The sequence below is a fragment of the Copadichromis virginalis genome, linkage group LG16 (genome assembly GCF_057382275.1).
Source record: "Copadichromis virginalis isolate Kocher_CV1m ecotype Utaka linkage group LG16, C_Virginalis_male_GT1.1, whole genome shotgun sequence".
Lineage (NCBI taxonomy): Eukaryota > Metazoa > Chordata > Actinopteri > Cichliformes > Cichlidae > Copadichromis > Copadichromis virginalis.
The window spans coordinates 23984944-24011006 of NC_140633.1; the positions used below are offsets into that span (position 1 = coordinate 23984944).

The 26063-nt window shown below is 41.2% G+C and overlaps 1 protein-coding gene across 1 annotated transcript in view; it reads right to left on the minus strand.

The window, feature by feature from the left end:
* Positions 1-25632, minus strand: part of agps (alkylglycerone phosphate synthase) — a 28644-nt gene extending 3012 nt beyond the window's left edge. Inside the window, exons 1-19 of the mRNA XM_085433949.1 lie at positions 25367-25632; positions 20137-20226; positions 18902-18992; positions 18694-18814; positions 18497-18571; positions 17574-17645; positions 16933-17012; positions 15682-15762; positions 14429-14554; positions 14195-14303; positions 10136-10263; positions 9732-9783; positions 8195-8271; positions 7997-8109; positions 6187-6256; positions 5174-5235; positions 4343-4432; positions 2812-2911; positions 2576-2633 (exon numbers count right to left, since the gene is read on the minus strand). Of these exons, the coding sequence (XP_085290075.1) occupies positions 2576-2633; positions 2812-2911; positions 4343-4432; positions 5174-5235; positions 6187-6256; positions 7997-8109; positions 8195-8271; positions 9732-9783; positions 10136-10263; positions 14195-14303; positions 14429-14554; positions 15682-15762; positions 16933-17012; positions 17574-17645; positions 18497-18571; positions 18694-18814; positions 18902-18992; positions 20137-20226; positions 25367-25632 (1861 nt within the window). The remainder of the gene's footprint in view (positions 1-2575; positions 2634-2811; positions 2912-4342; positions 4433-5173; positions 5236-6186; positions 6257-7996; positions 8110-8194; positions 8272-9731; positions 9784-10135; positions 10264-14194; positions 14304-14428; positions 14555-15681; positions 15763-16932; positions 17013-17573; positions 17646-18496; positions 18572-18693; positions 18815-18901; positions 18993-20136; positions 20227-25366) is intronic.
* Between the last annotated feature and the right edge of the window lie 431 nt (positions 25633-26063).

Below are 26063 nucleotides of genomic sequence, written 5' to 3' on the forward strand. Positions count from 1 at the left end.
GCAGTGAGAATGATCATTTCGGTCACTGTTTTAGCTTTAATCCCTGCAAAATCAGTTCAAAAAGAGCAAGTAGTCATTATCAGAGTGTGATACTAATAACTAAAAATCCGGGAAAGGAAAGCTGCTTCATTCTTGGAAAAAGTCGTCTTTTAATAACAGTCCAGCAAAGAGGAAGTAAGTAAATTTTAACTTTTGACGTCGTGTCACTTTAAAAGAAATACTCGATATGTACAACCCACCCACGCAAAAAAAAGATAGACTTGAGAACAGAGCAGCTCAGAACAGGTGCTGCTCTCTGTGTAAACATGTGAAACCAGCAGTGTAATCAGTTTAGATAAGATTATAAAGGCCAAAAGGAAAAAAAACGAAATGAAAAACCCAAAAAAAACCCCCCAAAAACGTGTCTTCACATGCCTTCCTTTCCCAATCCACACGATTCTCTCCAGCCTCTACCCCCCCCGTGCTCCCAGGGCAAGATGAGAAAAAGGGGCCACCCTGACATGTTACAACGCTATGTTATCAGAGTTTGGCCAGGAAACCCAGATGGGGATAAGCCATGAGGCTAGTGAGGCCCGTCTCCTGACAAAACAGGGCAGACAGCGGGGTCACTGGGGACTCTGATACCACACAAACCTCCAGATGGGGACAAGGGGACCAATCAGCTGCTACCCAATAACTAAGAAAGTACCAAGCTCTCTACCACCACCACCTCCTCCCCACTTCTTTCCCCTCGTTCCACCTCCATCCCACCCTCCTCTCAGGAATAGGAGAGAAAACAGAAGGTGCTGGGACTGCATCATTGCCTCCATCACTGTGATAATTTACACATCTATCTTGTCATATTCTCTCTTTTTTGCTTGCTATTGCAATCAATCTCACCAGGCTTGGTGTGTGCAGCTGAGACATGCAAAGAAGTGCAGGTAGCTATTTTAGAAAATCCCCCCCTCCTTCTCAAAAATCAAACAACTGACATTTCTCCCATGTGGAAAAGCCCGGGGAAGTTCAGGGCGAATGGCAAACGCGGAACTTCACCAAATCAGGTCATTCTTTTTACCTCCTGAGAGCAGTGACCTGAGTGGAAGTGCAGTGTGGGGAGCAGGTGAGAGAGAATCTCCGCAAAAAAAAGAAAAGAAAAAGAAAGCCGCAAGGTGAGGTGAAGACGCTGGGCACCCTCGAATGGCCTTCATTTGGAGAAGAAGAGAGAAGCTGGGTTGAGGCTCATCCGCTTCCACACCCCGCTCTCGCTCTCCTGGGGTTTCTCTAACAAATGGGGGTCAGGACATGACAGACAGGGTAAGGCAGTGGCCATGCATTCCTCTGATATGACCAAGCTGGAGTATTGGTTGAGGAGTTGCGGTGCAGGGTTGATAGATGGATGATTCTCCTGGTGATGGATGTTCCGACAACTCTTCACTGCTGCGACACTGGTGACCTAGTTAAAGAGGACATTTCTCCTGGTGTTCTGTCTTTAAGCACTGGCCAATATTTAAACATTTAACATGTTTGTTTTGGGGTTTTTTAAAGCCAGTTTGTTAAAACTGACTCCTTTTTCATGAAAAATGGTTTTCCCCTGGACAGCAGCTGACACACAGTGCTGTTAGGTGAGTATTACGTCCTGTAGTGAAAGGGGTCGAAGCGCTCTGCATGCAGAGATTCCCTTTCGTATGCCCACGCAGCACCGTGCTGACCTGCTGTAAATACAGGGCCACAAAAATGTATATTTTCTCCACTGGCCTCCCACCTCACCATCCTTGACTACATCTGTTTTGTTTGATACACAAAACCCAGGGAAACTAGCTCCATTTGTCAAGCGCTGATTGTGGGCAGACAAACCGTCCTGTCTGCACCCAGATAGCGAGCCCCGCTGTTATTAATCACAATTACAGAATGGGCCTCGCACACGGTAGCTGCATCAATATCCCACCCCCCTCTCCCCAGCGTCACCTCCCCGTGCCGCTCGGGGTGGCCGGGCCACCGTTTGGAGGTCAGTGTACAGCCGGCGATAACGGCGGCATCATTTACCCCGGCCCGCTGCCTCCTTTTTATTAGCAATCTTTTAATTTTGAACCCGTCCCCGCCTTCAGGAAAAATTGTGATTTAATATCGCAGCTGATTCACTACATACTGTTTTTGACAGGTGTGATGAATAGCCTCAAGTGATGTATGAAAACAGCGAGGCGGATGGCAATATAGATAAGGCAGCCGTTTCGGTTAGCCCTGATGGGGCCAGGAGAGTTGTTTCGCCGCCCTCCCCTGCTCACGTTTCATTTGGTCACTGCTGAAATGAACAAATAGCCGAGTCAGAGTCATTCATCTGAGCTGTGGGAACAGATTTTGGAAATGTGAAGGAAGCGATGAAAGATCCACGACCAAATGCACATTTACAACATGACTGGCTGCCAGCGTGGAAGAGCACGCCGGGTAGGCTCGCCATGCTGTCATCGCAATTCAGTACAAAACTGAATCTCCAAATATAACATCACTGTGCTTTTTTGGTGATTTATATGCACTTGCTTTCTGCAGTTTGTGAAAACAGGCTCTACATTTTAAGCACAAAATTCTCAGCTCTGGGTACCTCCATGGTGATGTGACAAGCTCCCTCCATTGGCAAGGATCTCCTCTCTAGCTGCATGCTGTGAAGAGGGGAAAAAAACAAAACAACACTCAGTTTATACATTATATAATGTTATATTCTGACATCTGTTCTGATGGGTGTTGGCGTTTCAACATGTTATCACATCAGATGCAATTTGCTCTAATTTTATTTAACAGTTTTTGGCATAATGTGCAGAAAAATAAAACTGGATCTACCTCCACTTGTTCATACACATGCACTGGATCACTGAGTCCTCTGTAGTTGAAGGCAAAGTAAAAGTAGACACAGGCACCGGCATCATACGTCTGAGTCACCCTGCACGAAAAAGAAACACGTTCAAACGAGCGGAAAAAACCTTAATCTTTCTCTTTCCACCGTCTCTCAGAAAATCCAATTTACATGCATGTGAAGGAGGAGTTTTTTGACAAGTTGCTCCATTTTACATACAATAAATGATTCTTTTCTATTGGAATCGGAAGACAAAGTGCAGTGGGAGGTTTGGTTTTCCCCAGCGAACCTCTGACCTCAATTCCATTCATGGTTAGCAGAAAGCGGAGGCAGCGTGGAAGCACTATCGCCTTTAATAACACAACATTATCACATAATAAATGGCGATCAAATCCTTTTACTGAATCATCTGAGCCACATTTACTCCTCAGGTATGATGCAGGCAGGGTGATTCAACTGACATCATAATATTTGTGTTTTCCCCACACCACTAAATGCAGCTTACGCTCAGGTTTTCGAACATATTGTGTAACAACCTTTGTGTTGAGAATATAATGCTGCTTTTCCCGTTTACATGTTCTCTCTCTGGCCTTGCTCCCTCTGGAGGAGCAGGGTGCTGGGCCCTTGTTCATTTGACATGGCCCATCACCTGGCACACTCACTGTTCTGGAGGTTAAATGGACAAATCAATCATGTGACAGACTGCAGCCGGGAAATGAATGGCTGTAGCATAATCAGGCTGAGGCCTAATCTGTCCGCAATCTGTGAGCAGCAGCCTGGTGCTCCTCAACCAGCTCGCCGTCTGTCTGTCACAACGTCCGACCGCATTGTCTCCGTGGCTCTTGCAAACTCAACAGGGGTCACACTTGGTATGCACCTCAGTACTTCCAAGGTTATAACTGAAATGTATCTTTAGGATTGAATGCCATTTGCTGTCAAACAATAAAAGTTAGCAACTGATAGTCATTCTATTTTTTCTTTGCTTTTCATTTGTTTCTAATTTGGACCGACTTCTTCAAAATATTTCATTTGGGGAATGCTCTTGATTATTTGTGTATAGATGTCATTTAAAGGATTGATGTGATGATATTTTATCACAGCATGATGTTTATTATTTTTTTCAGAAGCATTTATATTTGTAAAATTTAAACAATTCAAAAACTGTTACAAACTGTGACAAACAACTACATCTTATTCCTCAGTTTAAAATAGCATCCAACAAGAAAACCATTTAATCCTTGAGTATCATTTGCTAAAAACTACACTGCCCTGCTTGTTTAATAAGTTACCTGAGCTCGTTACATATGTGTGACCTGATTGAGAGTGTCATATTTTTAATAGCCTTTGGACAAATTAGAACACACAGTGCATTGTTGTGTTCTTTTCATGGGAAGAACAATATGAAATCTATACTGTAGGTGTCGTTTCTGCACTAGTGTTAAACATTAAAATATGGTGAGGAGACTGGCAGAGCGCTTGTACAGGCTCAGTCTTTTGGAAACTGTTTTTAAATATTACCTGCATGTGGATAATGGTGGAAACTGAACTCCTTTGTCTTTACACTCTCGCACAATGCGCGCTTTTACATTTCTGCAAATGTCCAAAACCCTAAAAAAAAGAAAGAACGAAAAGACAAGAAAATTAATAGGAGTTTAAGCTGATATTTGTGTGTTTAAAACATGACAACAATGTGTATTTAAAACCAAGCACTGCAAAAATATAAATAATAAAAGAAAGACAGACCAAAAACATTAAAGAAAGGCAAGAGACCAGGCAGGAGGTAGAGACCAGACTGACTAACATGAAGACCATTGTGGGAGAGATTCCCACTGGTGTGGAAATGGCCGCCAGTCCTAAGCATCTGCAGTCGTGCGTGGAGTGTGGAGGATGGGGAGGAGGCTGGGTAATGAGCCAGGCACATATGCTCGCCTCACTGCCTGATCTCTTGGTCTCTCCCCATCAGGCATGTTACACAACAAGGAGCCTGCATGTGCTCCTGTTTGTTGTGTGAGAAAGCAGGACAATGAAAACATGTAGAAAATGCAGATCACAGTACATGGGTGTGAGATGAGCCTGTGACTCATAGTACATGGTACACATACAGAGGACACTCACACACCTCTCCCCTCTATGTATGTGTGTGGGTGTGTGAGTATGTCAGTAGTGGTACGTTTGTATGCTGAGGAGGAAAAGCTCCACCAACGCAGGGTCATTTAATGAGGGGAGAAGGCAGGCATGAAGGTGAATGTGAAAGACAGAGGAAAGGAGAAATAAACGAAAGGAAGGGAAAAACAGGATTAGGACGCTCAGGGCAGACTCTGCAGGAGGCGAGTGAATCAATGTATTTACCTGTCCCAAGGCACAGAGGTTTCAAAGGACTCGCCAATCACATAGTAGTCCATTCCCAAGTCCTGGTTGGAATGAAATGCACATATATAAGCAGGCTTATATGTTAATGTGATTCAGCACATTTTATGAGAACTGTGGTAACCCTGTAAATCAAGCGTATGCAGAAATCCTCCAAGCTTGTGATCTTATTTTGAAACCACAGCTTCTTATTTTTATGAGCTGGGTGACATTCGATCGATTTTTTTTTTTTTTTTAAAGGCAATGCACAACTTTCTTTTTTAAAGGAAAAAAAGAGAAATGAAAGCAGCTTCTCTTCTCTGTACCGATAAAACAAAGACATTATCTTGGGCTTTTTTGTGATGTTTTACCACCGGCTTACATTCAACAGAACAAACCACTATCATAAAACTAGAATATAAAGAATGACTACATAAATAACTAGTAGTACTAGTAGACATCTCAACGAGACATTTTCAGACCTGTATTGCAAAAAGGCATTTTTGAATAGAAGCTGTTGCTTTATTGAAAAGGGCTTTAAATTCTGGATGCCCTTTCCGATGCAACCCCAAAAGGGTTTGTGGCTCCTCCTGGGATTGAAATCGGGATTATTGCTTGTTGGGCGAATGTGTAAACATCTACAATATGGAGCCACTGAGGAAGGACTTTTGACAACTGAGATAAAAAAAAACAAAAAACTAAAAAGCAGAAAGCTGTTGATGACCTGCTTAAGTATATTTAAACACCCTGCTTGTTGATGATTATCAGAAAGGTTTCTAACAGGGATGACCTGAGTCAACTTTCTATTGTCATTCTGTCTGCATTTACTGTGCTCTTCTACTGCTGTTCAATGCCTTGACAACAACTGCGACCAGATCAAATCAAAGCCCTCCCGAGGTCATATTCCGCTGCTTTCATTGCTGCTCGCTATCCTCTCCGCTGTCAAATTGCAATCTCCCTGCCTGCCCCACCTGCCCATCAGCTCAGGCAGGGAAAAAGCCAGAGAAGTGACCCACCCGGAGGTAAGCGATGACAAAGGTCAACATGTAGCCCCTCTGCCCATTGTCCTCTCCAGCTGCCAGGCCCCTGCGAGGAGACATCAGGGTTAATATTTAACAGATCTTTTCTTCAGCTTTGTTGCTCCGGCTGCTCCCTCTCACAACCGCTGTCTTGGAGGCTGTCAGTGCAACAATGTACAGATCAATGGCGCTATGCTCCTTGCATCGCCATAGGTCAGCCACACATCTATCACCTGCGGTGGGTAATCACATTTTCATCTACCATCCAAACTAATCAGGCCAAGCTCATTAGAAAATCACTATATTGATTTTCACCCTTCTTCCTGTTTCCCATCACTGCAGGAAACGTTCCTCACCACACCTAAGCAATCCATCACCGGCACTTGAGCTGATGGGTGATGGCCATTTAATGAAAATAATGCAATTATTAAGACTATGTTGCATCTGACAGGTTTTGGCTGGTATGGCTTAACCCCTTTCTATCACAAAACCATTGTTTGAACCTCAGCAAGATCCTAAAATAGAAGCAAACATGAAATGCTACAATGGTGTCAAATAAGACTTAATGAATATAATGTATGGCATGTACAATCAAATACTGATCAAACATTTGGCAAAACAGGGAATGCCTTGCACAAGATATTAATTACAATGAAACACTGGACTTTTTTATTGTTTCTCTTAACTAAAAAAAATATTAAAAATCTAGAGTCCGTTTTGGTAGCAACTGTATGAACACTTGAGATCTATAGATTTACAAACGCTTCACATAGATGTGAAATATCTGCAAACGTAAAGGTTACTGCCACAACCACTTTAATGAATGACTAACACATTTATGCATTGGCTATGTCATGACTCATGATGGTGCAAATCTTGTACAAATCCTTGCAGCCAGTTTTCAGACCAAACATATCACATTTGTGGTCTACCTGAGATGAAAGGTTGATATCTTTATCCATTCATATGTTTCTGCAGTTTTTTAAATGTCCAGTTTACCATAAAAATCCATCTTTGAACTTTAAAGCTTTCTTTCTTTCTTTCTTTTGTTGTGTGTGGAAGATTTTGGATCTGAGTAAATTAGGACCGAGGTTTTGTGTTCTTATGTGGCTGTGCAAAATAATGGGAACAGACAAAAATGTCTGAGGAAACTGTGCATCAGGATTATTTGGAGTTAGTTATAGATGAGAAATGTTTATATGAGATTTCTACACAGATATATTCATATTAGGTTTCCAAAAACCTTTTACCGTTTACCAATTACAATTCACCAATAAATAAAAGTAATTATTTTCATAACAATTACACAGATGGCAAATGAACTGAATATTCTTTTTTGAGGGCTTAAAAATGGTTCTGGATGAAGGAGGTTTCCTCTCTGGCTGGCTGGTAACAGATTTCCAAGAAAGTCCTTATTGATGTGTTTCATGATCAATCACAAGAGCCAAACACTCCCCAGCTGTGTCTTGTGGCCCTGTGCTGTCCTAAGGGGAGCTGTGCCCTACTATCTCTGCCCACCTCACACCTACTTTAACATTAAAGCTAGCCTGACAGGAGGACATCCAGAGGTGATCCATCAATCCACATCGAGACAAGCTACTGAGTCGAAGAACAAATCTTAAGTGTGTAACTGTGCTTCTCAATTCTTATCACTGCTACTCCAAGGCTGCTTGAAAGCAGCGCCACCACTGTGTATAAAGCCTCACCTTATGGCACATTTCTAACCTTTCTGATCTTTAAATGATCCAACAATATAGAGATATAGAAGAAAGATGTAAAAATACCAAACTCAGCAGCCACTACTCACCCAAATTTTGCAGCGATGTCATAAACCTGCTTTTCATGCTGCAGGACCTTCTCGCGGTCTCCCTCAAACAGCAGGGTGGCCACACACAGGCGGTTGGGGTCAAACCCTTTGAACTGAGAATTAAAGAGGTAGGCTCATTTTTCATGTAAAACACCTGCAGCAAGAACCTTACAGTGTTCACCCCTGGTTATTTTTTACCTTGGTGATGTAAAATTTCTTCAACCCGTCCAAAAAGGAAGTGAAAATTGAAGATACTTGAGGCTTCAGGGCATGACCTGTTAAATATCAGATTAAAATCAGTTCAGTTAATTCACCTAAAAGAAGCCCTAAAGTAAATAAAACAAAATTTCCCACAAATTAGGCAAACTCTGCTTCTGCTTGCATCCTCCAGTGTTCTGAGAGAGCAAAGCAACTCTGATATATTTGGAATTGCAAACAAAAGAAGAAGAAATAAATGGTAACATTTGAATAACTTCACAACTGGCCAGTGGCTGCGAGCGACAGCGACTATAAATCAGAGAGTTTCCGAAGGGAAGTGGGGTTGACACAGTGATATCCGTCTTCCTCAGCCACCCTTTTTGATTTATTCCTGATCGGACGCACAAAAGCGCCTGTGGACAAGGGAAAATGAGGGGCTGGGGCCAATGGGATGGTTATCAATCACAGCAGGGAAGTCATGGGTGATGTCGCCGAGACTTAACAGTTCATTTATTTCCCCCTATGCCCAAGTCTCTTCATCACTTAGTGTCCTAATTGTTTCCATTCCAAACTGTGATTGTGGGTCTTAAGGTCCCTCACAGCCATCATACTCGTTAATTAAATACTCAAAATCCAGAGAGAAAAAATTGCTAATACAATGAACAAAAATGATATGTTCATATGTTTATATTATCTTTCCTTTATACAAAATCCTTATTTTTATATATTAATACAGGTAGAGCTAAATTGTTTGTGTAGTCTCAAACTAAAAAAAAAAACCCCAACCCTTTTATACAGTACACAAACTTTCTCCACAGTAATCATTATTAAAAAGTAAGGACAAGTTACTAAATCCATGAATGCATCATAGTGCCATGAGTTTTAGTTTTTATCCCCCCTCCCAAAAGAAAAAGAAAAAGAAAAAAAGATCCTGGTCACTTTGTCTTCCCTGTGTAAGGCTAGGAAGTGCCTACTCTGTGAAAAGTGGAAATACAGGGAAGATAATGAGATCCCACGAGACTGGGGAACTTTGCAGCGATCTCTGGGAATGCCAGATGCATTCCACTGGACCCGAAGAAACAACATCATAAAACTTCAGTGCAATAATGACTTAATTCTGGTCGGGTTTATTTTTCATCGTGCTTCAAACTGTGTGTTTGTGTGTGTGTGCGCGCAGATATTCGGTTGCAAAAATAATAATCAATTTAACGATTCAGTGGCATGGACCGTTGTGACATCATTGACTGCTGCACAAGTGCCGTTCATGGTTAGGTGGAACACCAAACAAAATAAAATGGGAGAAACTAAAGAAATGATTAAACCACATCATGTGGCTCATGTTGCAAAGCTCTCTGATCAAAGCCAAAGGTTTTATTGGGGCCTGGAAAAACAAAAAATAAAAATCTAGCCAAATTAAGTCCTACTTGTAATGGGAAAAGCTAATGTTGAGAATTTGTAGATTAAATGAAAGTCATATAGACACATAAAGAGGTGATAACTGAGATGGGCTTAAATGTGAACTCCAAATAAAACTTACCAAATTTAAATTGTTCATTATCCATGAGTCGTATAGAAGCTGGGGCACACCTCTGCAGGGAAAAGAAGTTGGCCCGAATTAGTCGAATGAACAACAATAAAGAGCTTTGACTTTATAGCTTTTGGTTATTTGTCCTAAATGTACAGTATACAGACTCTCTGAGACAGCACTTCAGGCCAAATGAGGTCTGACGACGTCAGATGCCTTTGCAAGTTGGTCTATAAATCAGTTTTTCCCTGCTTTCTTCTGCCAGGTTAGCTTTAAAGGAGGTAAAACGAAGACCTGAAAGTGCTTATTTTGTGCATACCTCAAACACAGTAACTTTCTAGCCTCCATCTCATGTTGAGACATGGCTTTATGAAGCAACAGAGCACAACATGCTGAAGGGGAGATTAACCTGTTACCTGTCTGGCAACCTCTCGAAGACAGGCAACTCCCATCTCGAAATTAGGGAACACCACAGAGCCGTATTTTTGGTACTCCGGCATGGGACGAATCTTCATTGTAACCTCAGTAACCACGCCCAGGGTTCCTGTGGAAAATCACAGTGAGAGATTTTGAGCAGAACAAAAGTACGTACATCAGTTCCCAGAGTTTATATGACCTAACCCGCTTTAAGCGGAACTCAAGACTGTTTTACAGGGCTCTGGTACATGTCCCAGGGGTTGTTCTGGTGACCTTTGTCTCACATTTCACTTAGCAGATCTGGTTTTCTACCACACACTGGGGGATAACTGAGATTTATCAGCTTAAGAACACCAGGAAGTAAAGCAGGGGTATATCAAAGGCACCAAGACCAACAACAGCAACACGCACACAAGGTAGAAGGAAACCTGTGGCTGACCTCATGACCTGGAAGCTTTCAACAATTACCTGCTGCTGAAATCCTCACACCACTTGGTTCAAATATACCCAATGTTTATTTGAAAGTAAACTATGGGTAGCAAAGGATGTTTGCCATCTCTTCTCATAAAAAAAATTGAATTAAGCTCAATCTTTGAGCACTTGCTTTCAGATGACTTTTCTGAAAAAGATGTGGCTAATCAAAATGCTTTCTTTTGTTATCAGATGAAAAATGAAAACTACAATGAGTGAAAAAAAATTAAAACATTGCTTTTTCTACAAGAACACAAGCACAGTTTAAAAACATCTATTCTTAAAGTGAACTGTACAAACATTTTAAGGGTTTTGGACAACAAAAGAGAATATCTGATGGGTTTGCACAACACGTAATTGCCATTTTTACACTTTCTCCACACACTCAACAATGAACAACAGCTATTAGAGCTAGTTTGTGAATTTTATTGCTATGATCCAAATTGCTTTCTTGCACCCTGTGCACTCTGTATCATTATAGATCACGTTCATTTATAAATGTATCCCCCATGAACACAGTCCATCAGGAGGCTTCATCAGCCTGTTATGGTTGTTAATGAGGCCTCTAATGTGACACTGTATGCCACATGCTGCTCCCTAGTGGCACACTGGAAAACGTGACTGCATTGGGCCTCACCCCAAGAAGGGTTTTTTCTCCCCCCCCCCTCCTGATAGCATGCAGGAGAAGCCACTTAATGAGAGAGGGGTGGGGATCTAGAGAAGGAGAGAAAGAAAGACTGTAGGAGGAGCCAGGGTGAGGGCTAAATGGAGGCAATAAGAACAGCAATGCTGGAAAAACTCTCTCGGGACAGATGCAATGAAATACTGAGTGCAGCTTAAGCTAACTTTACTGGAACTCTTGCTATTAGACTAACCTCATCTTAAAGGCTACGTATTTGCGGAAAGGGAATATTCACAATGAAGAGCGTTTTTAGCAGCAAATATTTTGACCAAAAAAGCCACTGACCATTGTGCAACCACTGCTTTAAATCAATCATTTAACTCTCAACATTAGGTTAGCGTTAGTTGGTTTCATATCGTATTTTCTGCATGGTTGAGGGGAGTTTAAAAGAGAAAAGGATTAGCATTGATCATTCCAATCATTGTTTACACTGGCTGTAGCAAGGGGGAAGAACTACTTTGCATTCAGGTTACTTCAAGGTCAGAGAGATACACAGACCCGTTGTTGTGCAGAGAATAAGAAGTCTGAGGTTTCACAGTAATTTCTAATGAAATGGATGCGTTCCACTTAACATGCAGAGCATAGTTGAGGGTTTTAGCGTGGCGCTTTGCTGTTGTTGTGGCCTACTGTCAGACACCAGGATGGGATTCTTTCGGTGAGGAGGTAGATAATTTTAATGAGACTGTGTGCTGGTGTGACCTCTTAGCAAAAGAGTTAGGCCTCCCAGAACAACATGCTCTACCACTGAGGTGTGGTCCTGTCCTATCTCTGCTCAGTGTAGCAACCACAGAAGCAAGAGCATCTTCAATTTCACTCACCTTAATTGCAAAAAAGCTTCTTCTCTAAGCTTGGGTTTTGAAGATATGAAGCATGTTAGAAAAAATGTGCTACTGTGATATTAGATTATTCAATATTCAAAATATTTGTACCATGTGAGTGAGTACATGAGTAAGCAATATCTAGCTATGTATTACAAGTAGACTGCTATTATTTTCACTTTCAGTAATTGATTATCTTTTATAGACTCATATCCAGAAAAAGCAGCAAACTAGGCTTGTTGTTCTCAAGTCCACTGTTTCACAAACGTAACATTTTTTGGATGCCATCAAGATGCTAGAGTTGCTTTACACACACACACACACACACACACACACACACACACACACACACACACACACACACACACACACACACACACACACACACACACACACTACATAGGACAATGCACCATGTATTGCTGGCTGTATAACTGGCCAGTAAGCAAGACAAACACTATTCTGATATTGATTGTAACATGATATTTAATCCGATACAGGATTTTTAAGACTGATATTGATACTGATATTTGGTGATTTAAATTTCCAATATTTTACAAATCAGCTGAGGTTTTCTTTCAGATACATGAAATATAACTGATGTTATGGAAATCTGCTTATGTGTAGTTGTTCACTTAGTTGGATCAGCTCGATGTGTTTGTGATGTTCCAACACGTTGCAGGGAAGTTGCAGAATGCCCTTTAGTGGACAAAAGATGTAACACTCATTACATGGTTGAACTGTGTTCCTACCAACTCTTCTTTACTTTTTAAATTTAAATTTATTGGATGATGTAAATGCAGATATGGACAGATCAACAAATAGCTATTGTAAGCCAATAGTATTTGCAGATAAAACAGTCTGGCTCTAAGGGTTCATAGTGCATAAATAATAGGGAACCCATTGCAAGTATCTTTTAGAAATTCATCCTTTGGGAAAGGAATTCTTGGATTTGGTCATTGTGTACTTCTGTAGGTATTTGCCCACGGAGAGCTTATGAGGAGATGGGTTTTCAGCCTATGCAAAAATGCTCCCATGCATCCAACAACCCAACAGTGCAGAGCTCAGCTATGCGTAGGTCGAATGCTGATTGGCTGACAAGTGGGCTGGAACAGGGAAGGGAGCCACAGGCTTTTCACAGGAGTTCACCAGGAATGGGAGAAGCATAACCAAACATCCAAGATCTGCTCGGTTTCACTTCAGCTCTTTGTATGTTGTAACTTATGTGTATTAGTATGTTATAACTACTCTGCATCTGGCTGAAGGACCATCAACAACCTAACTGAGAGCCCACAGATCATTTGTACCAGATACTTTGGACACTGCAGTCATCTCACAACAAAAGTTTTTCTGCAGGGCTGTCCCGAGCACCCTACAGTCTACTAGTGCACAATCATGTTCAAGCCATGAAGTGTAAAGTGCCAAACGTATTTAAGGCAGAGCAAAATTCTTTGGAGAAGATCTTTAATTCTGTGGTGGCTGAGTCATAAAGAGTAAAAATACATGTGGCTAGCTTAATTTGAAACTACCCATATATGGCAACTGTCAGTCAAAACATGACCTCTCACAGTTAATCTGCGCGGTCAGGACACAACTTCCAACCTTCAAACCCTGTTTCTTGGTATGATACTGTTGCTGAGATCAGTTTCGCTGAACGCAAATAGAGACTTCTGTAGCAGTCCCAGCCCAGTCGAGGAGCAGATTGCTGAGCTTTGTAGGGCAAATAAAAAGTTTGTATCCACAGCTGTTTAACATAACGATGCCAAGAGTCTCTGAACCTCTTCATTATGCAGGGGAAACCTGACATATGGCAGTATTCTCTGTGGGCATTCACAAGGACAGGACAGTGCAGATGGGGAGCAGAGGACACTTGCTGGTTCCTAACTAACACCTCTCCAGATCACATTTCCACCAATGTTAGTAAATGTGTAAGAAGCGGAGAGCATGAGAATCATCCTGATGTTACCGTTTTATCACAGAGGTTTCAAAGACACGCACACAAACCCACATTGACATGCATGTTTACACAACTGCACACACGCCCACATGCACTCCTGAACTGGAATAACGTGAGAAAGTCATCTAACCTTCCGAGCCCATGATGAAGTGGTGAACATCCGGCCCCGTGGACATGCGAGGTCCCTGACAGCTCTTTTCAATCACACCTTGTGGGGTAACCATCTTTATGTGGACAACCTATTCAGTGAGAACACAGCGATAAAGCAGCTTTAGAACCAAACAACACCTGCCCAAACTTAAAGACGTGAAGCCCACAAAACCTAATGTAATAATTTTCTTTCTACAGGTTTCTGCGCACTCACCAGGTCCTCAATGTTGCCATAGATGTTCTTCTTCATACCTGATGCTCTGGTTGCTACCCAGCCCCCCAGGGAGCTGAACTCCATGGAGTCAGGCTCGTGTCCTGTACAGTAGCCGCTCTCATTAAGCTGCAATAAAATGGAAAAATATAAAAAAAACATGTTTGTTTTTAACTTAAAAGGGAGCCAGAAATGTGTGGTAAACAATGATGTCGTAAACCCACGAGAATGTTTTAATAACAAGCGAAGAGAATGCGCAAGCAAAGGGAAAATATAATTGCACCTCTGCTGCTGCATGTCACTGCTCTAGTTATACCGCAATGTAAAAACGGCGGTTTTATGGCATTGGTGGTTTTATAATGGCCCAAAATAAACCAAGTGGAAAGACTGAATAAATAATGCACTGATCTCTCTCTCTTTAGTCTGACAGCAGCTCTGCTGTCATGTGCAAAATAATGCCTGTAAACTTGATACATCCAGCACACACAAGCCTTTGTTAGTAAAACTAAAATAATAGTAAGTTTTACATATTTATTTAAGTATATGAGTTATGCAGGCAAGACTGCTTACACATTCCTCTTCCACAAAGAAAAAAAGAACAGAAAACACACTGTATGGCTTTGTTCCTTGCCATGCAGTAATAACAATGTACTTCTGAGAAATCTATTCATCAGATTCACTATCCCCAAGGCTTTGAGGAGAATGTGTAGGTCATTGGGAGCCCACACATTCTCCTTAAGGCAGACGTAGCACTGAAAGATTGCATCTTTAGGCGGAACATTCAACAGTAATAATAATTAAGATCTTAAAGTACAACAACAATGCTCCCCAGAAGCACAAGGGTAAAGTCAAGCCTTGTTTTATCACAGCATTCCTCTGGAAGGCAGTTTATAATGCAGACCCATCTGCTCTATGAAATCGGCCCAGTCTAAATGCAGAGGTGGAGTCTGCTTTAAATGCAGCTCACGCATTCCTCTACATCAAACGCCTGCTCCTTTTCCATTTTTCTGAATTAGCTTGATGGTGCCATCTGCTCATGACCACCGTCTCAGACTCTAATCTCTCCCCTTCAGCGCTCTGCTCCTACCGCAAACTCCTTCCTGCACCCTGTTAGATCTACTGAGCAAAGAGTACCAAGGTGAATGAGCACAGACAGCCTCCTAGGGAACAGGCGCACAGCTTGATTGTTGGCACAACGCTTTATATTAACGTAAGCTCTTTCGGTGAATTAAAATGGATGGGCGAGCAGTACTTACCAATCTCTCTAGATCCTGACCGACAATGCCAGCTTCCACATGGGCAGTTAAATTTTTCTCGTCAATCCACAGAATGCGGTTCTGTGACAAACAAACAACATGTCGGAGGACGTCATAAACATACATTTTATATTTCACAAAGTTTTTTGGGAGAAATGTTTTTTTAAAGCCGTTTCCTTTGTGTAAAACGGCTGCTTTCAAACACATATTGTATATCGCCATGTCTGTCATCTGAGCTCTGCCTACATCTGTTATGTTGACTTAAAATATCTCAGACATAAACATTGCACTCAAGAGCAGGCTGTGGAGACAGTCTCTTCACAGTTTGCTTACAACACGGTATGTTTTTCATCAAAACGTCTGAGGACGAATGTGTGCAGACAAGGATGGGAGACAACTGTCAGTTTCCCAAAGGCTTAGCCCTACCTATAGGAGGTCATAAATTAGTCCCCAGAGCTAATAAACGTTACGTTCCTACTACATTGCTCCTTTCATGTGGTTCAGCTGGAGACACCTGACCTCTGATCCCTGACACAGAACGCTGGTCACTGATGTCAGTGGCAGCAAACTCAATGAGTGGTGAGCTAGGAGCTTGTAGACAGCTTGCATATCACCTCTGGGTGAGCATGGATCAAAGGGCTTTACTGTACAGTGACAATTTTCACCACTTTATATTGTATCCGATAAAAGATTATCATGTTTATGGGGACTTGTTTGGGATTGTATTGAGATTAATGGCTGGTGCATCACTTGGGTTTTGTCCCTATCCACACAACTAATTTACCAATTCTAACTCTGGCTGCACTCATGTTACTGAAAAAAAAAGATGTATATGGGAAAAAAGAACACTGGAAACACTCAGTCTCATAATGCAATAGCTTGTAGCACACACTAACAGTTTCCACTATTACTTGGCTGTTATCAGCTGATAAAAAGAAGGAATTCCTGAGCCCAAATAATGTACATGTACTATTACTACAATCATGTTTTGCCAAAAACACAATTTTACTTGACACATTTTTTTAGTAATCCAAACCTGAAGAGATATCAACAATAGACACAGAAAACAACACGTTGAATATTAATCTTAATATCCATTTCAGCTTATGGCCTGGTGTCTATGAATAAGTATACTGATCCAGCCTGACTCTCTCTCAGTCTCTTTTCAGATTATTGTTCTAACTTTAAAGATCAGATAGATTGATTTTAGTTTAGTTGTCCTTAACGCTGATCGCGCAGGTGTTTACGTACCATCTGTGAGGTATCCAACGACACGATGGAACGAGTTTCCTCTGGGGGGCACTCGAGGGCACTAGAGACACTAGTCCCTCCTAAGAGATAATAAAAACCACTGTTACAATAAAACTCCTTTTCACAGCAGTCATTTTGACACGTTACAGGAGGAAAAGCACCATCTGAATAGCTCATCCTTGAGGTGCAATATATAATTTTTTCTTATGGCACGTCTGCACACTTCAGGATTTCACTGCAGTAATGAATGACTGACTTTTATTGATATGATTGTCACGAACCTGTTCGCAAACTGCAATAAAACTAACAATACGTAAGATTTATTTCTCCCATATTATTAGCATGACATTTTTTAGTAGTGACTGACAGAAGAAAACAAACATAAAAGTTACAATCATTTCCTATGGTTGTAACCACCACAATTAGTGCAGTGTCCACTGCTCTACTTTTAACAGCAGCATCTATAATATAGATAATAAAGCTTTCACTAAGCCCTCACCCACCCACATAAAAAACAGATAACTGATGGATGAAATTACACTATATGTTACAAGTTGCGAAATGCAAATAAACTAGAGCCCCATAGTAATTTTACATAAAAGCTAATTATGTAGATTAACGCCTTTGATTTCATAGCTCACCTCCATATGGCATCAAACAAACGTTGTGTTTGCATGCGAGCTCCACAATTTTCACTACATCATTGTGACAGTCTGCAAAAAACATAGAAGATTTGTTTTGACAGGGCATCCTTTGATTTGCCTCGGGCTTTCTTCAGGCTGAGTCAAACTGCATGAAGCTACACTCTCTTGGGTGGGACATGCTAGATCAATACAGATGTATTTTAACCAATCAGAGCCCATATACATTCACACTGGGGCAGTGAGTGAGTGGGATGAACAGCAATACCAAAGTACATGGATGTGCTTGACTGGCCTCGAGAGCTTTTAAGAGGCAGTGAGAAATGCTTACATTCTACTGCATTTGGGCATCCAATTAAACACATAGCGTAGGCCAAAGGATTACAGCTCCACAAACTAAACATCCACTTAAAATTCACTTGTAGAGGCTACCGAGGAATGGCAATTATAGCTCAAAACATCTACTGCACATTTAGTAGATGAGAGTGCATTTGTACGGTTGGAAAAGTTAAAACTTGGGATTAGCCACTGTGGATGAGAATGTGCCTACAGTTGCCTGGTGATTCGCTTCCCATTTGGGAGGCTGCTAATCAAGTTTCAACCATCAGTCAACATTTATTTGCATGATAAAATAGTGCTAGCCATAACAAGAGAAAACCAATCTCAGAATCATAATTCATGAGTGTACTATGCAGGGCCAGACTGTGGAGTATTGGGTGTCAACCGTCCTCCCCCTGACGCTTCTTATTAAGCTTCTACTCATACATATTAATATCCCTGCCGCTGCAGAGATTAACCCTTTAAATCACCTAAGCCAGTAGGAGGGATCAGTTATGCTATGTAGGAGGAGAAAAGCAGACACACAGTGGAAAGAAATTATATATACACATGTTTAACAGTGACAGCATAGCTTCTGAACTCACTTGGCCATACAACCAAATCTGGAACACGGCCAATTTTCCCCTCTCTCAAAGCAAAGATCTCGTGTAAGCAATGGCCTGGAAAAAAATTTAAAAATGAAATTACGTCACCATTTTAAAAATATTTTCATAACAAATGAAAAAAATGTTGCAAATTAAATTACAATTCACAGACATTAAAAGACTTTTTTCTGCCTTACCATGAGAGCGAAAAACCCGGTCTTCAGCGTCATGAGAGAAGGGAATGCCTGTGGACTTTAGCTCCTTCAAGAAGGCCTCGTTTAGAGTGGGAGGCTGGACAGCACTGCTATTCAGAATTGGCTTAAACAAAACAAACCACAGCGGTTATGGCTTCTGCACAATGCCATTCATCGAAGTTGCAACAAATAAACAGGAGCTGTTACTCACTGCTGCTGGAGTTTTGTGCTGCAGATTGGCACCGAACGTGCTTTCCATCCACTCTCTGAGGCCGGGGATGATCATACCGCTCAGCCTATACCTGGATTGTGTAAAAGAGGAAAGAAAGTTTGAATTACCAATTAAAAATAATCAACCGAGTCTCATGTATTAGCTTCAATGCAGCAGAAGTGAAACTCTGAAACTGAAAATATCTCCATGCTTGACTGGGCAAATTCATTTGGAGAACCAGACCTGTGGCTAATAAGAATACAGTATGAGATCTGAGTCCAGTGAGGTTATTAGACAAGCAGAGCAGCAGTGACAGTGCTGTTATTGCTTTTCCTTTACCATCACTTTCATAATTGTGCTGGTGTCACAGATTGGGCCCATCCGGGGACTATGGTGTACCTTTGTAAAATATATGCAGTATTTAAGTGAGGAAAAAAAAAACCCTCCTGCAGCAAGCGAGCCAAGGAGGACGTCACCCTTGCTTCAGCTGATATACAACACCCAGATAGCTTTTTTTGTTGGTAGGGCACGGAAAGCCCTGAGGGCTCTATGGTAAGTGCTTACACAGGAGGAAACAATTTGCTTGATAATACGTGCTCGTACATACTGTGCCAGTTCTCTGTTTTGATTGTCTCACAAGCACAGCTACCTCTCCCAGAGCTGTCTGTGATGATTACGGAAACAAGACCCACCTACACCTTTGCTCTTGTCGTGGCAGGCATGGATAAAGGATATGCAGAGGAACTGAGTAACAGTTGTTTCTGGGAATCTGCAGCAATTAAAAGTACGTTTTTTCTTACACCTACATTTGCATTTACCATCAGACACATGACTGCCAGCATAATATTCATCTTATATTTTTAAGAAATTGGTGAGTTGTTTCTGCTAATGGGCACCTGAGTGCTGAAAATCACAACCAGTGACCTTCTCAGATGACAATAAACAGTTTAAATGCCAACCACTAGGTGGCAGTAGCACCACATTGTTGTGAGCACACAGCAAGCACAGAGACAGCGACTGATTTTCAAAGGCTGGGTTCAAGTAGTGGGCTGTAAAAAAAAAAAAAAAAAGATCAATGCAAAGCTGCAGCCTCAAGTTACACAAACAGAATGAATGCTAAAGCTCAACACAGTGGCTAACACTAGATTAGAGGGAGTGGATGAGACCAAGTAATGACCACCAACAGATAAGAATAAGCTTTACCTAAGAGTGCTGGCTGCTTTCTCATACTTTACCTTTTTCCAGTAAATTCTGCTTGGCCTTTCTTGTTGTACAGGAATTTTGAATCGCTGTATCCCCAGCCATTCCATTTCATAATCTCCTGTCTGTGAAAAAAATGAATTTAGGTACAAGTTAGGACTTGGGCAGATTATCACTCAAAATTACAATAGAACATGTGGGGATTATTCCAGGGTGTGGTGCCCTGGTTAATTTGCCATCCCAGTCCCTCTGGGCTAGATACTGGCTCAGCATCCTTCCTGACAATCTCATGATGTTATCTGAAAAGCCAGACATATAGAATATCCCTTAATCTTATTAAGCCATTCCCAGCTTTTCCATTAACCTGAGGTGGCTATGAAGTGGCAAATTTACAAAATGGGAGGCTGCAGACAGGCACACCCAAATGCTTTTCCCACAGGTTAGCAAACACATGGCTCTTTTAGTATTGCAAAGGCAACACATTCAAACAACTTGTCCATCCACAGAAGAAGTGAGCATACAGTCCTTGAGCTCCATTTAATACATTAGATATTTTACATTTATGGCACCAATCAGACATTTTTCAACGGCTACTTTTAACACTCCTCAGCTTTTTAGGATTAGACTTAAATGTGTGTGCTGAACTTCCAGGCTACACTTAACAAAAATGGCACGTAGACACCAACTACGCTTTGTGTTTTCCACTGTACAAACAGGAACCAAGTTGGGAACTAGCCAACAGATACTACGTGGCTGTGCTTGCTTTGCAAAGATGTAAATTTCAACAACTGTCACTATTCTGTTACTGTTCTGAGATATCAAAATACAAATGCTGGCTTTACCGCCTTATGACTGTACTGTACAATGCTAGTGTGCTGTACTTCTTAAAGAAAGACAGCTGTACAACCATGTACAGATCAATAATCACGGGTCACTTGGGATGGCATGCTACTGTTGGCATAAAAGCCATTATTAAGATTAACACATGCCAAAATGGGGTTTTCTCTAAATTACGAGCAGGAGTGACACACTAAGTCATACTTTATTGAATCCTCACCACCACTGATGGAGTGTAATAGCTGCTGTACATGCGAAATAAAACTGTCTCCATAGCTGGGCATTGTGTTTGGCAGTAAGCCAGTAAGTACAGACTACTAACTTTCATAGCGGCGACCTTGGCTCATGGGATTGGGAAGCTCATCTGTAACCGGAAGGTTGCCGGTTCGATCCCCCTGCTCTCTCTGTCCTGGTCGTTGTGTCCTTGGGCAAGACACTCTACCCTACCGCCTACTGGTGTTGACCAGAGGGGCCGATGGCGCGATATGGCAGCCTCGCTTCTGTCAGTCTGCCCCAGGGCAGCTGTGGCTACAAAGTGTGTGAATGTGAGAGTGAATGAATAGTGGGTGCCTAGAAAAACGCTATATAAATGCAATCCATTCTTATTATCATTATTATTAAAGTACAGGTACCAAAAAACAGAAACTCTCTTTCCGGCTATTAAGGATTCCTAAATTGTGGGGCAGGGTTGCTTGGGTGGACATAGTCTGTGTGCACCCCAACTCTGTCTCCACACAACATCTGTTACATTCCTGTCCATCCTGGAAGCTGTACTTCTAAAAGTTTCTTCTTTTATCCTCCCTTAAAGATTTTTTCCAAGTGTTTCTTTCTAATCAAAACCTGGTCTAAAGATAGATGACGCCATTTGTTGTACAGATAGAGAAGCAAATCCGTGCAAACATTTCTGATCCATAAAAAGTAAAGTTGCCTTAAAATGATGCAATCTAGTTAATGTGATGGTCGTAGTGAATGAGGCATGCTTTGACTGAAAAATGCCTTCCACAAGTAAAAGCTGTTTGCTCAGCCCGTTTCCTGCATGACTTTTGCTCTTCGTACTACTTTCTAGTACCTAGCAAACAAAGCCCAAAGGCGTGACAGAAATCTACTTCACTCTCACGGAAAGATTACTACATGTGTGATGACACAACATCTTGTCAACTGCTGCTTTAGGAGAACACACAACCTGTACATCAAGATTCTTGCTTAAACATGCTTTTTAAAACAGAAGCTAAAATGCTTCCCATCACACACAAAGCCCCGAATGAACAGGATATAATCACATCTTTCAATGAATCTTACATTTCGTTTTTAATAAAACTTACAATTATGATTGGATCAGGTGACCCTAACAACCCCACCAGTTATGCTGGTATGTGCTCAGGCTGCTGGATTCCTGCCGTGAGGCATTAGGTACCTTTCCCTACTCTCCTCTTTCGCTTTCATTTTCCATTCATTTATAGGTTACTATTAGATGCCATCAACATTACTGTGCAAAAAGTCTTGAGTTGCCAATTATTTCTTTATATTTAGCATCCAAAGAGCAAGACCTTTGTATTTTTAACTGATTTTAAGCAATAGTTCTTCAGACTTCTAAAAGTCTTTTAAAGTCTTTTTCTTTGGGTATTGGCTATTTTTCACTCATTTTCAGCCCAGTTCTTGAACCTGAGCATATTCAGAGGAATTTTTTTCTGTTTGTTAATCCACTTAACATTGGGGGAGGGAGGAAAAAAATGATACTGCAGGTAATTGCTTAACCCGATTCAAAGACTGACTCAATCTTGTGGCAACATTTAGAGCAGGTTTTACTGTTGGTATGCCTGACAATCTTATTTTGTAACAAAAGAAAGTGAGATAACGTTATCTTACACGATAAAACTGACCTATGAATCATTTAAGGATAAAAGGCTGCCTAATCAACTAAGTTAACAATCAATTTTGAAATTCTATTATTAAAAACTTTTAATAATAAAAAATAAGCATACTAATAATAACAACTTGTATTTATATAGGTCCTTAAAAAACTTACCAAAAAACTTAGTAGCAGCCTCTCACAGAAACACATAATTATTTAAAAATTTAAATTGTATTTTTTGCAGCAACACAGTGATTCCCAACCAGCTATTACACAAAAACTTGGCACCTAACCTTAAAAAGTAAACTGGAGGAAAAAGTCGAGGACAAAAAAAGATATCTTTACCAGATAAACAGTATAAAAAAGTGATGTCCTTGAGAAACTGGGGGGAAAAAATCCAGAAAGGACCTAGCAAAGGACCTGAGAGATGTACCTGGCCCTTCAGTTCATCCATCTATTGTTCACTGAAGCCTCATTTGAAAGGGTCTCAGTGGAAGTGTGGCTGTCAAGAAGCCATTCTTAAAGAAGGGAAAGTGTGAAAAAAAAAGACTGAGGTATGCCAAAATACACCAGAACTGGGCTGAAAATCAAGGGCTACAGGTCTCAGTGAGTGATGGTTACAAATGTGAGGTTTTTGGTTTAAATTGTTATCAATAGTACAGAGAAGGTCGGGAGAGGTGTATAACAATATACAGCTATCTGTAAAGCATGGTTAAGATTCTGTCATGTTTGGAACTACATTTAAGCCAGTGGTGTTGTCAAAACGGTGATCTACCAAGAAATACCATCTGGAAAGCATCTGATTGACAACAACTTTATTTTTCAGCATGACAATCATTCTAAACACACTGCCAAAGCAGTAAAAGCACACCTTATATATCTGGATAGAACAAATACACAATGCAAAACTATCAGGCATGGATTGGGCCCCCCAGAGCACAACATTACTGAAGCGTTGTGGGAACAACTTGATAGAAAATAGATGATGGCTGAACAAAAGGTAGCCATCATCAAAAAAAACCAAACAAAAAGCTCTAAATTTCCTTCAAGAAGCCTGAAGAACTATTCCCAAAGACTACTAAAAGAAATTACAAGAAGTGCTAAATAAGAGAGGTTAAGGTCTGTTGAAGAATAAAGGTGGTCATACCAAATATTGATTTTCAAGCTGTTAGAAATGTACAAACTGTTTTTGACTTATATACTGTATTTGCATGTATGTTTGTACATGTCTCGATAAATTCCTTTACCAATTTCATATTTGCCTAGCAAAATATAGCAAAAAGGGGTGATGCAAAACATTTTCAAATACCATATCCGCCACAGTTTGTACTTCATCATCTTTAAGCACCTCTGGCTCTGGAACTGTATGTTTCCAGTCTATGGGGACTAACCAACCTTCCAAGTGTTTCTTGTATTACGTGTTTGGCATCTCGCTTTGGTTTCCTCTCACCACAAGGAAATTCTTTCCCTAGTCTTACCAAGTAATTGCTGATAAGAGAGTCCCTGCGGCTTCCATTTGTAATGCTGTAGTGTCTTTAAATTACAAGATAAGCTGCCTCACTCTAAATGAGACACTAACAGGACTGAATGAAAGAAGTGTAGTTATACCACTGAAACAGAAATTCTCTAACACCATATAACTAGTTTAGTCTCACATTGTCAATTGATTCTTTGAATTATAAGTTTGGCAGATAGCTAGTGGCTGTGTAACTGTTTTTGCTTTGCATTTCCTCAACTATCAAACTATCACAAGTATAGCAGACAGGGGTATAAGACATAATATTTAGCCGCATTATCACTGTGTCATACTGGCCTGAAAGGGGCACGCATTACAAGGCCAGATGCACATACTTTTGCCGATTGTGTTAGCTGTTGTTATCTGCCACAGACACTAGATGTCAGTGCTCTGGTGGGGGTTCCTCAAAAGGCACTAGGCTGCTAATAGGTTGAAAGTCAGACCACCACTTGTCCTGACCAATCAGAGAAACGGAAGAGACAGAAGTTTCTCTGTCTCCTCTGACTGTTGTTACACTTTAGCTACAGGCTGCTTTACTATTTTACCCAAGATGTCTTCTCACAAGAGACAAAATTTTGGTGAACCTGCTAACGGGTCAACTCCAAAAAAGGAGAACCGCTTATCAACCCCACTAAATCGGACAGCTCAGTAACAGTTAATGAATATCAAATCGGATTAATCAAACACTAAGGACTTCACTGAAAGGAAACATAGTTACATAACAAATAAAAGAATGTACTTCGAGAGTGGATGAAAGTTACAGCTGGCAAACTTTAAGAAAGTCGACTTCTTCCTCCTACACTTAGCCGCACCCACCCCTTAGCAAATGAATGGCTGCTCTGTAGCCTAGAAACGTTAGCTATGAAGCTAACCAAACTCCGCTTCAGCTACGTTTCTAACAGACATCTATGTCTAGTGGGGAGACAGCAACCAGCCTACCGCTGCACGCCACCCAAATGTCTCATGTTTAGCTGGTAATGCACTTAAGTTTGACTTAAGAAGTAGCCAAAACCACAGCGGATAAGCCCCCCTCGTCCACCGCTCCATCACAGCCTCGTACCTCCTCCTCGGCACAGTCCTCCGCTCGCTGGAGACATCTAGCTTGTCTCCCTGGGCTTTGCACTCCGCGGCTAGGATGCCCGAGTTACCCTCCACCGGTCTCTGTAAATGTCCGGCAATTACACTCAGTCTTTGCTGTGCAATGCGTTGCCTGTCAGAGCTATCGCTGCCGCTGCTGTTGGACGCCATGCTGCTTCCGTGTTTGTACAGGAGGGAGCAGATCCGCGAGCTCCTGTCAGAGGTCAGAGCAGGGAAAGTGTGGCACATTCAATGCCTGTAGGAAATAACAAACCCCACACGCGAGTGTTAAATGTAAAAATTAGGATTTTAAAGCATACAATACAAAATAAATGTTGTTATTTTGGGTAAATTAATTTGTTATTAGACACAGGGCTAGTTTATGCATGAAAACGGTAAGTCGATTAAGAAAAGCATAGGTCAGCGCATTCTTTAAGGTTATTTTGAAGTTATTTAAACATGGACTGGTTCTAGCTTCCCAAGTATAAGCATTTTGCGTTTTTATAGATTTTAATAACACGTTTAGCTTTTGGAACTTGGATTAAGGATTTTCCACATCTTAGGACCCAAGAAAAGAAAACTGTTCACGATTCTAGGCGATAAGCATTGCACTTGTGCCTAACAATCTCCATAAGGTTCATACTATAAATAAATGAATAAAACATTTGATTTATTTATTT